The 10,809-nt window shown below is 32.8% G+C and overlaps 3 protein-coding genes across 3 annotated transcripts; 2 read left to right on the top strand and 1 right to left on the bottom strand.

Moving 5' to 3' along the window:
• The first annotated feature begins 1,290 nt into the window (after positions 1–1,290).
• Positions 1,291–5,294, top strand: LOC124914140 (probable dolichyl pyrophosphate Man9GlcNAc2 alpha-1,3-glucosyltransferase). Its single transcript, XM_047454625.1, has 7 exons — positions 1,291–1,417; positions 3,039–3,516; positions 3,598–3,781; positions 3,899–4,006; positions 4,141–4,302; positions 4,389–4,641; positions 4,724–5,294. Exons 2-7 carry the CDS (start codon positions 3,110–3,112, stop codon positions 5,170–5,172), a joined length of 1,563 nt encoding a protein of 520 aa, XP_047310581.1. The 5' UTR covers positions 1,291–1,417; positions 3,039–3,109; the 3' UTR covers positions 5,173–5,294.
• Positions 5,295–5,611: 317 nt separating this feature from the next.
• On the top strand, positions 5,612–7,091 carry LOC124914633 (40S ribosomal protein S7-like). The gene is made up of 6 exons (XM_047455223.1): positions 5,612–5,673; positions 5,944–6,040; positions 6,121–6,194; positions 6,274–6,397; positions 6,470–6,652; positions 6,729–7,091. Exons 2-6 carry the CDS (start codon positions 5,966–5,968, stop codon positions 6,861–6,863), a joined length of 591 nt encoding a protein of 196 aa, XP_047311179.1. The 5' UTR covers positions 5,612–5,673; positions 5,944–5,965; the 3' UTR covers positions 6,864–7,091.
• A 1,531-nt stretch (positions 7,092–8,622) lies between these two features.
• Positions 8,623–10,302, bottom strand: LOC124916211 (putative glutamine amidotransferase GAT1_2.1). Its single transcript, XM_047456942.1, has 4 exons — positions 10,123–10,302; positions 9,232–9,962; positions 8,933–9,151; positions 8,623–8,850 (listed from the first exon to the last, which is right to left on the bottom strand). Exons 1-4 carry the CDS (start codon positions 10,214–10,216, stop codon positions 8,623–8,625), a joined length of 1,272 nt encoding a protein of 423 aa, XP_047312898.1. The 5' UTR covers positions 10,217–10,302.
• Between the last annotated feature and the right edge of the window lie 507 nt (positions 10,303–10,809).

The following is a 10,809-nucleotide window of genomic DNA, read 5'->3' as shown; positions in this document are numbered from 1 at the left end:
TAGGAAGCAGAACAAAGGCCGCAGTGCTTAATCCTACCAAGCTCTCTTTCTCGCAATTTTGTGGCACCAACTCATGAATTATGTAATGGGCTAGGTCCTATGGTTTTTAGGGGAATCCCACTTTACCTCAGTTTTGTTATAAAAGTAACTATGAATTGTCTAATAATTCAATATGATACTAGATTCGCCTAGATTGTTTTTGTTTTCTTGTAGTCTATTGATGTAAATAATCATTTATATATGGAGGAGCAATATGTGGAATGGAAGAGTGAATGATTATGGCATTGTAGAGATATAACAGCATAACACAATATAATTCGTCACTCTCTCGTTCTCTCTTCTTTGTTTTCGTTAGATGCTACACATACAGATACTATTTGAATTCAATTGACACATGTTAATTTTTAAATTTATTTATTTTATACTTTAACATAAATTTAATTATGATTGAGAATTTAAATGAAGAAGTAATATAACATAAAAATTTAATAATTTAAATTTATTAGGTTATTCCTCTTAAAATATATATATAATTTTCTTCTTTAAATTCTCTAACAACATATAATTTTAATGTAATATATATTTAGTTAATAATAATTTAAAATTATTATTTTATACTTTTTAAAAAATATATAATTTATTGTATAATTTCATCTTTTAAATTCTCAATAATGTGCCAATAATATTAATATAATATATATTTAATTAATAATAATTTAACGTTAGTATTTTATTCTTTCTAAACAATATATATAATAATTTAATGTATAATTTCCTATTTAAATTCTCAACAACAAAAATATAAATTTCATTATTTTTTCATCTTCCAAATTCCCTTTCAAATCAATTTTTTTTATTATATTTCCTTCCTATTTTATCTTATCTTGTTTTACGTTTAATAATAATTCTCATTCTCTTTTGACATTTGATTTGATCAGGTCCAATTATTCAAAATTATGTCTTCAATTATAGATTGTGTTCCAACAACTACTAGAATAACTTAAAATAGTTCATATTTATTACTGGTCTTTCTTAGCTCTATTTTAAATAAGGTATGTCTAATAAATATAATTTGTATTAAACTTGAATAATATTACTTTTGCAAAATTATATAATTTGTTTTAAATCAAAATTGATTTAAAAAAAAAGAGTAAATGAACCCGGAAATAAATAAATAAAAGAGTTATGAGTTATATTTATAAACCGGAAAGTCTAAGGGAGAGATTTAAAATGAAACTAGAAATCTAGAGATTACAAGTTATAACGTTAATAAATAAATAAAAAAAACTGAAAGATAAAAAAATAAAAAAATAAAATTAACTTTCAGGAGATCTCCTGCCGCGATCGGCACCGCGATAAGCTGAAGAAAAAGCTGCGAAGGATGCTCAAAACTCTAGTTCTTCAACTTCAATCTAAGGTATATTCACAGTTTTAATAAAGCTAGATGATGTAGTAGATTGATTTGATCCTTTTATAGTTTGATGTCGTAGCTTGTAATGGATTTCTATCAATTCAATGAAATGAGATTGGCTTGAGATCTTTGGACTTTGATGAATGCTTGGCTTATGTTCTGGTTTTAAACTGTTAGATGATGTGTTACACAAGTTTTAGCTAGTCTAGATTGATTTTTTTTTTGATAAGTGATTTGAATTAAACACTTTTAGGTATCAAAGTTGTGTTTCTGAAAGTATTTGTTGAAATGTTTGATGAGGATGTGATCATAACTTGTGATCCAATGATTCTAATGTTATGAAAACTTGTCAAATCATTTTTCTATATCCTGTCTAAAATCTCATAAACTCGATTGAAATTGATTTGGACAAATTGAAGATTCTGGAATTACAAAATTATAGAATCTGTCTACTTATCTTTAAATGATTTGAAAACAATCTTCTCTGCATAAGATGAGCTTAATTTTTTCCATGTTGCAGTTAAATATGATGACAAAGATGGTGTGCATCTGATTGCACAAAACCTAGTCGGATTGAATTTCAATTTGATGAAAATAAAAAGTGTGACAGTTCAGAATTTCAGATTCTTAAACGTACTGTAATTTGAGTTTTTCTCTCAAATGAGCTGAAAAGATGTAGTTGCATTTAAAAGAGTTTTCAAGGAAAATATCTTATGTACAACTTTCGTGTTTTGAAGCTTTGCATTCGCAATCATCTAGAAGCTCAAATCATCTGATTTCAGAAACTCTGCAGGAATTGCAATTGAATCTGAAGTTTGAAACAATTTCACTGTTTAATCTTAAAGTTGATATTGATGTTTATTTTAATGGTAGGTATTTTACTTAATGGTAAACTAGATTGATGAGCCTAGATTAAAAGGTGAAGGCCTCGTTTGCATTTGAAACAAAAATCACATAGAAAGTCACAAAACATGTAGGCTGCCCACTGTTTCTTTGTTTGTTAGCTTCATCATTTTGAAAAATTGAAAACCAAACTTGCCTTCGTCGTTTGAAGCTAAAAAATCTACCATGTGATAGTTAAGACATCAATGTTTTAGGGAATTTTCTTTGGGTCACTTGTTAAGGCCAAATGAAAGAGAATGAATTTCAAGGTTGGATGTCAGAACTGAAATTTCAGAAAATTACTTTTTGATTCTTATTAAATTCAAAATGAAACCTTAACATGTTGATGTTCTAAAAATCAAAACAAGGTGAATATGATTGAATCATTTGATCATACTTGATTTTCTCAACTTTCTTTCTTTTTAAAATGAATTGGAATTGAACTTTGAAATGTTTATAAAATAGCAATGATTTGAATGAATTGACAGCATATTTCAAAATGATGATGTGAATTGGCAATGGTGACTTGAATATGAGATTTGATTGGAATGATGCTCATGCTTGAATGTTTTAAATGATGAAATGCTTTCATGTCTTGGTTGAACCTGACATCATGAAAACATGCTTTGAATTGCTTTGAACTTAAATGTATTGCACGCATAGAAGTGATGTTCATGTATGCTTAGGATAAGGTGATTGAAGTAAGCACGTGTTGATTGATTTGATGTATTGAACTGATTTTCAGAAATTTTGGATGCAATTGAATTTATGATGCACCTCGCCCATTAGGTAATAGTATACAGAAGCTAAATACAAATGGAAAGGAGGCTACAGTCAAAGAGGGATTCCAAAGGTGTGAGTGAAGCCTCCCATGGCAGCAGTTGGTGGTGGTTGGTTCATCACAGTCTTGCAGCATCTTTTCTTTGTATCAGTTTGTTTGCATTTTTGGTGAGAGATTCAGTGTCGCTCCATTCTTATTCTGGTGCTGGGAAACCACCAAAGTTTGGGGACTTCGAAGCCCAACGTCATTGGATGGAGATCACCATTAACCTCCCAGTGAAGGAATGGTACCGTAACAGCACTGTAAATGATCTGAGGTACTGGGGCCTTGATTACCCACCACTCACAGCCTATCAGAGCTACGTTCACGGTCTTCTCTTAGCTGCTTCCCATCCAGAATCTGTCGCACTTCATGCCTCGAGGGGACATGAATCATATCTGGGGTGTGTGCTCATGTGGTGAAATATGGAAATTTTGTTCTTCTTATTCTCTTGTAAAAAAGAAAGTACTTGTGTTCACTGCAGGAAGGTGCTCATGAGGTGGACGGTCTTATCTTCTGATTTACTGATTTTCTTTCCAGCTGTTCTCTGTTACATCGTTGCTTACCATGCACTTCACCGAACTGGAGAGAAAAGGAATATTGCATGGCATATTGCAATGATCTTACTGAACCCATGCCTGATCCTGATTGATCATGGTCATTTTCAGGTCTGTTTGATATGTTTCTATTTTATCCTACAAATTTGAATATTAATTGAGAATAGAATAAAAGATTTGCCCGCTTATTTTTCATCTCAAGTATTACTTACTCATGAAAATTTTCAGTATAACTGCATTAGCTTAGGACTTGCTGCTGGGGCTATTGCAGCAATATTATCCGACAAAGATCTATTGGCTTGTGTACTTTTCAGTCTTGCTCTTAATCATAAACAGGTCTGTCACCATAACTAGATTAATTTGAGTTTTCTATCAAAATAGTGCAGAAGCACCTCTTCTACAAGGTGTAAAATTGTACGCTTTTGTGTATGGTTTGTCAAATTTTGACAGAATTTTCGATTGTCTTTTAGATGAGTGCGTATTTTGCTCCTGCATTTTTTGGTCATCTTTTTGGCAAATGCTTGAGGCGTCAAAATCCCATTGTTGAGGTGTTAAAGCTAGGTTTGGCTGTTCTTGCTACTTTTGCCATTGTTTGGCTTCCATACCTGCAGTCATTGCAGGCTGTTACGGAGGTACTGATAAATCTTCTTCCATGTGTATTGACGTCACTTTTAGTCTATGATACTGCCAATTTGTTTATTGTTAGTGTTTGGTTTAGGTACTATCTCGTCTTGCTCCATTTGACAGAGGGATCTATGAGGATTATGTGGCTAACTTTTGGTGCACATCTTCAGTTCTTATTAAGTGGAAAAAGTTGTTCACAATTCCATCTATGAAGTATATCAGTCTTACGGTTACAGTTATTGCTGCTCTGCCCTCTACGATCCAACAAATATGGGCACCGAGCAAGCAAGGGTTCCTCTATGGACTACTCAATAGTTCAATGGCATTTTATCTGTTTTCATATCAAGGTTAAAACAATATTTTCTTCTTCATTCTTCTTTTGGTTTCTGGTCCGTAATTAATAACTTATGTTCCTTATAAAATGTGCAGTTCACGAGAAGTCCATTTTGCTGCCACTTCTGGCTGCAAGTCTTTTATCATTGGAAGAGCCTTCAATCTACAAGTGGTTGACACACTTTGGTTTGCTCTCCATGTTCCCATTGACCTGTCGCGACGAACTGATTGTTCCATATATATCGCTTTCAGCACTTTTCTTCTTCCTGTTTTACCATTCTCCTCCCGTCAAAAGGAATAATACTTGGTTGCAGAATGCACCTTTTAAATCTCTCGTTAAAGCTGCATTGGTTGCGATCTCAATCGTTCTCCACATTGTTTACTTAGCCATAACTCCTCCCAAGAAGTACCCTTTCCTTTTCGAAGCTGTGATTATGCTCCTTTGCTTCTCCCAATTCGTATTCATTGCCGCCTATACCAATTTCAAGCAGTGGACATTCTCTACAGACTCGACACAGATTGATAAAGAAAAGAAATACCTTTGATGAGTTTTTTTGTTTTTGTTTTAGTAATAGAAAAGAGAAACTTTTGTTTATTTATTTAGTATTATTGTAATACAGTATGATCATTTAGCTTATTGGGTATTATATATTGACATAATTGTGTAGCTTTATGTTGAACACATTCTGTTAAAATGAAACTTCTTATATATAACTATATTTAATTTACACAAAATGTTCTTAAACTAGTAAGCTTATTCTTTATTTTCATATAATAGAGTAATATTTAATAGAAAAAATAGAAAATCAACGTTTAAAATAGGCCCAATGTGTAAGAAATAAATCTGGGCTGCAAATCCAACATTCAATAATATTAGGCCCAGAAGCTGGGTTAAATCACAACCGTCCAAAAGCTAGGGCGAACATCAAAGATCGTTCTTTCATATATAATCTGAATCCGGCTTCGTCGCCCTTTATCTGCATCCAGAGCTTGAAGAAGTTGCAGGTCGTCATTTTCTTGTCCGTGTGAATCAGACATTGCTCAAGGTTCGATGTTATATTGAATTAGTCGTTAGCTTCATTTCGCTCATAATTGCCGTCTTTACTTTTATTTCAAATTTCATGAATTAATTGGAGTGATCACACGACGACATTTTAGGTCAAGCATACCTAGATTGATCTAATATACTAGATAATAGGATTGATAGCGTGAGAAGTGGAAGAATGGTGATTAATTTTTCAGTACAGTGACTTATTTTCGAATTCATGAAAGCTATGTTTAGGAATTCTTATCCATCTCCAAATTGAAATTTATAGTGTTGTTGCTGCTGCTGCTAAGATGTATACTTCAATGAAGAAGATCCATAAGGATAAAGGAGCTGATCCCTCTGAATTTGAGGAGTCTGTGGCTCAGGTGTTTATTATCTTCTTTTCTGCTGCAGACTGTTAATCTAATGAGTGATGGAAATTAAGTTATTTTTGATTTGAATGTAGGCTTTGTTTGACTTGGAGAACACCAACAATGAGCTGAAAAGTGACCTTAAAGATCTTTTCATCAATTCAGCATTGTGAGATTTTAATTGTGAGATTGAATTGTTGTTGTAATTGTGTCCTCTTACTTACTTACTTACTTACTTAAATCTTCAGGCAAGTTGATATGTCTGGAAGCCGCAAGGCGGTTGTTATTCACGTTCCCTATAGACTAAGGAAAGCTTTTCGCAAGATTCATCTTAGGTTGGTTAGAGAACTTGAGAAGAAGTTTAGTGGAAAGGTTAGTTTTTATAACCTGATGACTTTATAACTCAGACTCTAGGTTAGTAAACAAACACTTAACTATTTTCAGGATGTTGTTTTCGTTGCCACCCGAAGGATAACAAGGCCACCAAAGAAGGGCTCGGCTGCACAGAGGCCAAGATCGCGTACTCTGACTTCAGTTCATGAAGCTATTCTTGAGGATCTTGTTTATCCTGCTGAGATTATTGGAAAACGAACAAGATACAGAGTTGATGGATCAAAAATCTTGAAGGTAACTAACTAGTATAATTCCACAGCCTGCAAATGATTAAGTGTAGTAACATGACTTATTTATCTAAACTGGGCAGGTGTATTTGGATACGAAATCAAGGAATGATACTGAATACAAGCTAGAGACATTTTCGGGTGTTTACCGAAAGCTTTCTGGGAAAGAAGTTGTGTTTGAATATCCAGTTACTACCACAGCCACTACAGAGGCATAATCAAATGATTTGAAGAAGAATCTGAAGATCAGTTTTGACTTTGAGGTTTTTATTTAGATCATAATGCAAAAGGAATACCAATCTGACTTGAATATTGTCTCTTTATTTGATTCTTTATGCCTGTTCATCTTGAAAACAAAATATGCATAGCTGCTATCCTTTTCTTCTAATTTGTTGTTTTAGTTGATCATATATACTGACTTGCTAACTTAGTTGAGTTTTATCTTTTATTTGCTCTGTTATTTTCCAATATTTATTTTACATTATTTTTAAAAATAAATCTCTGCCCATATGAATAGTGAGATTAGGGTTTGATTAAATATTGTAGAGGTTGAAGAAAATAATATTACTTTATTAAAAAAGTTAAATTTAGTTATATTCAAATATAAAAAAAATATGGAAATATTACTTCTATTTTTTATTTTAGAACGTTTTGTTCTGCATATAAATGATGTGCTTATTGTGATCACATTAAGTAAAAGTATAAATATATATAGTTTTGTTAAGAGAAATCATAGTACGTGGCATGGATTGAGCGTTTTGTTTTATTTGTTTTATTTTTTTTACTTTATATCGTTTTTATTTTATTTTAATATTAATATGTTCAGATATTGAATTCGAGTCGTGACAGGGTAATGAAGTTAAGAACGAAAATAATTCCACGAATCTAACGTGGCCTAACAGTGGTTCGTGGTTCGGGACAGAGAATATATTTATCATTTCCGTCCCGTTTTTATTTTAGAAATATTTTTATTACCATTCTCATCCCATTCGGTTTCAGAAATCTTCCGCGGGGCACTATATATACTATATTCTAAAAAATAAATAAATTTTTTATATAATCAAATTATATAAACAGATTTTTTAATATAATATATATTGTAATATACTAAAAAAAAATTATATTATTATAAAAAATAAACTTAAAACTCTTAATATAGTGAAAAAATAAATGTATTCTTGATTTTATATATTTAATTGTATTTTTTATATTCGGGATGAAATCGGGGTGGTTCGGGGCAGGGGTTACAAATACCATCTTCGGTCAACAACCGGTCAAATCGGAGAAAAACTATCATAAATGGGGCAATTCGGTTCGATTACCGTGGGGCGGTTTCAAATTGCCATCCTTACCTACTATTTGTGCACGATAAAAAAATACAAAAATAAAAATCCGAAACATGGCCATTTTCTCGAAAAAAAATTGCTTTTTTTTCCTATCTCTTGCACATAGCCATGTTTAGGACATAAATTTTCCGAACATTGTCATATTCGGGACAAAAATCTCTCGAATATGACAAATTTTCCGCTCTTATGCACATGTGTAAGATCACGTCGGATTCATAGTCTTATTTTCGTTAAAACTTCGATATCCAAATAATTTCACATTAGATTTCATGAGTTTCGCACACTTACCATCACGACCAGATCGGGGTACTCACTCATCCCTTCCGACCCGATTTAAAATACCCAAATCCGATCATTAGGTATACCAATTGCGACCCTAATTAAGATTTTACTAAATAATCTCTTTTTGTTTCTTTACATTTGAAGGTCGGTTTTAATAAAAATTTGCCGAAAGGATAGAGTAGTTGGCAAAAGCACCTAATTCTGACCATCCTTCTTTCACATCACATGAATTGGTAAATAAATAAACTATTAATGGAAATCAAAGACTAAAAAAAGAACATTTATTAAATTGCAATTATCACAAAACTATATATAAATATTAAGAAATTCCAAATCTTAAGATTTGAATTCATTGACAATGACGAATCTTGGTGTGAAGCAAGTCAGAGCAAATGTTGCCCATGATATGATAAAATGAGACCAGTTCAGACAACTGTTCTACACTCATCTTCTTCATCATCTTTTCTCTCTCCTCATTCATCTTCAACTTATCCAAATATGCCGACGCATTCCTAACCGTCGCCCCTATTTGCTTTAGCCTCTTCTCTTCCTGTAAACTCAGTATTGCACTGTTTGACTGCACACCCATCATTTATTTATTAATTAATTAATTAATGCATGCATGTTCAATTCATTAAAAATATTACATATATATATACCTCAAGAAATTGTGCACCAGCTTCAAGATCATGATCAGATTCTTTGAATTCATCATCATCATGAAAGTTTCCCTTGTATATAACTCTTGCAAAAGAGAAACTCCTTGCTATGGCAATCCTCTTCCTCTCCATTTCCTTCATGTGTTCTACATTCAAACTATTAATTGCCAATTGTGTTGTTTTCTTCTTCTTGTAAGCAATCACTGCTTTCACGAATTCCTGTACAATATTCACCATCAAAACCGAAAAACCCAGAATCCAGATCATAAGAAAAGAAGAAAGGAAATGAATATAATTACTTGATAAGCACAGGGGCAACCGGGGTAATCGAATTCATCGGAATAAGGTTGTCTCATTCTCTCTGGATGAAACTGTAATCCCATTATGAACTTACCCTCTTCAGGGTTATAACTATTAGGATCATAAAACCCTTCAATTAATCCGTCAGGAGAGAATGCCATCGGGGAGAATCTCTCTGCCAGCTTCCTCACCCCTTGATGATGATAACTATTTACTAAAATTTCCTTCTTCCCACTTTCTTCTTCATTCTTAAACCAGTCAGACAATGGGGTTCCTTCAATCACCTTCACTCTATGTCTATGTCCATCGTAGTTGTCGTAATCAATGTGCAACACCGTTTCAATCTCCGGCGATTCCTTTGGCAACTCTTTTTCCACGTCTTGATAAAGTGTGCCTCCGCTGGCAACATTTAGGATTTGAGATCCCCTGCATATGCCCAAGAAGGGAATGTTCCTCTCAAGGCAGAGCTTGGCCAGCCTTAATTCGATCGAGTCCTTTTCCTTGTCGATGGCCGTGTCGCTAGCATGGAGTTTCCGGATCTCGTCGAGTTCCTCCGGCGATAGGCCGGAGGTTTCTGATTCGTATAGGGAAGGGTCGATGTCTTCTCCTTCGCAGAGAAGGACACCATGAATTGGCTCGAAGCTTTCTAGTAACATATGAACGCCGGTGACTCTGGGGACAATTACAGGGACTGCTCCATAATTCACTATGAGATCTAGATGATATTCACCTACAGCAGAAAATGAAGATTAAAGAAAACCCAACTCAAAGATTGAAACTTTAATCATAATATTTGTGTATTAAGTCTAAACAAAAATACTCTGTTTTTTAATTTTATTTTTTGATGATCAAAAGGCAATGAAAATAGTTAGCTTGTATTATATTTATACCGACGAAATCAACGAATTTGTTCTTGCGGATGCATCGCCTGGAGACGATGAGGACGCGAGGAAGAATGGCAGAGAGATCGGTGGTATCCGCCATTGATGAGATATAGTACTGATAGTGATACTTCTTCTGATTATCAGCTGGAAAATGAGATGAAGCTCTCTGAATTAGGGTTTGATAGTTATAATGAATTAGGGTTTGATGGTTTGAACGAGAGAGAAAGTAAAACCGGTTTAGACATTGTTGAGGCGCCCCCGTATGTATATATATACATAGATTCAGATAGATATAGATAGAGACAACCCATCTGTCATGATCATACGTGGAATTTATTATATTATTTAGATTATATTTGTTAGTAATATTGATTTCATAATATACTTTATTTAAGGTCAAAATAAGATCACAATATTTTTTATGTAATCTCACTCAAATATTTGGGATGAAGACATTTTTATTTGATAAACATTTATTGAAGATAAGTTTGTTTTTAGATAATATGAAATTAGTAAAGTTATAAATAAAAAAGAAACAATAAATAAATAAAATTAATTATATACAACAGAAAAAATAATAATAAAACATTTTAAATGTTTACAAATTAAGTCAAAGAATACGTAATGGAATATGACAACTTGAATTTTGGTACGTAGTAGTCGACAAATATGACATTTAAATTATGTGTTGGA

This window comes from Impatiens glandulifera, chromosome 9 (genome assembly GCF_907164915.1).
Source record: "Impatiens glandulifera chromosome 9, dImpGla2.1, whole genome shotgun sequence".
NCBI lineage: Eukaryota > Viridiplantae > Streptophyta > Magnoliopsida > Ericales > Balsaminaceae > Impatiens > Impatiens glandulifera.
The sequence above is the reverse complement of the archived record's forward strand: the minus strand, read 5'-3'. Positions and strand labels throughout refer to the sequence as shown.

Coding starts and splice junctions, on each gene's coding strand:
- LOC124916211 (XM_047456942.1), bottom strand. CDS start 10,216: ATGGCGGATACCACCGATCTCTCTGCCATTCTTCCTCGCGTCCTCATC. Junction 9,963..10,122: donor CAAATTCGTTGATTTCGTCG/GTATAAATATAA, acceptor TTTCTGCTGTAG/GTGAATATCATCTAGATCTC. Junction 8,851..8,932: donor CTGGTGCACAATTTCTTGAG/GTATATATATAT, acceptor ATGGGTGTGCAG/TCAAACAGTGCAATACTGAG.
- LOC124914633 (XM_047455223.1), top strand. CDS start 5,966: ATGTATACTTCAATGAAGAAGATCCATAAGGATAAAGGAGCTGATCCC. Junction 6,041..6,120: donor TTGAGGAGTCTGTGGCTCAG/GTGTTTATTATC, acceptor ATTTGAATGTAG/GCTTTGTTTGACTTGGAGAA. Junction 6,195..6,273: donor CTTTTCATCAATTCAGCATT/GTGAGATTTTAA, acceptor TTAAATCTTCAG/GCAAGTTGATATGTCTGGAA.
- LOC124914140 (XM_047454625.1), top strand. CDS start 3,110: ATGGAAAGGAGGCTACAGTCAAAGAGGGATTCCAAAGGTGTGAGTGAA. Junction 3,782..3,898: donor TTGATCATGGTCATTTTCAG/GTCTGTTTGATA, acceptor GAAAATTTTCAG/TATAACTGCATTAGCTTAGG. Junction 4,303..4,388: donor CATTGCAGGCTGTTACGGAG/GTACTGATAAAT, acceptor TGTTTGGTTTAG/GTACTATCTCGTCTTGCTCC.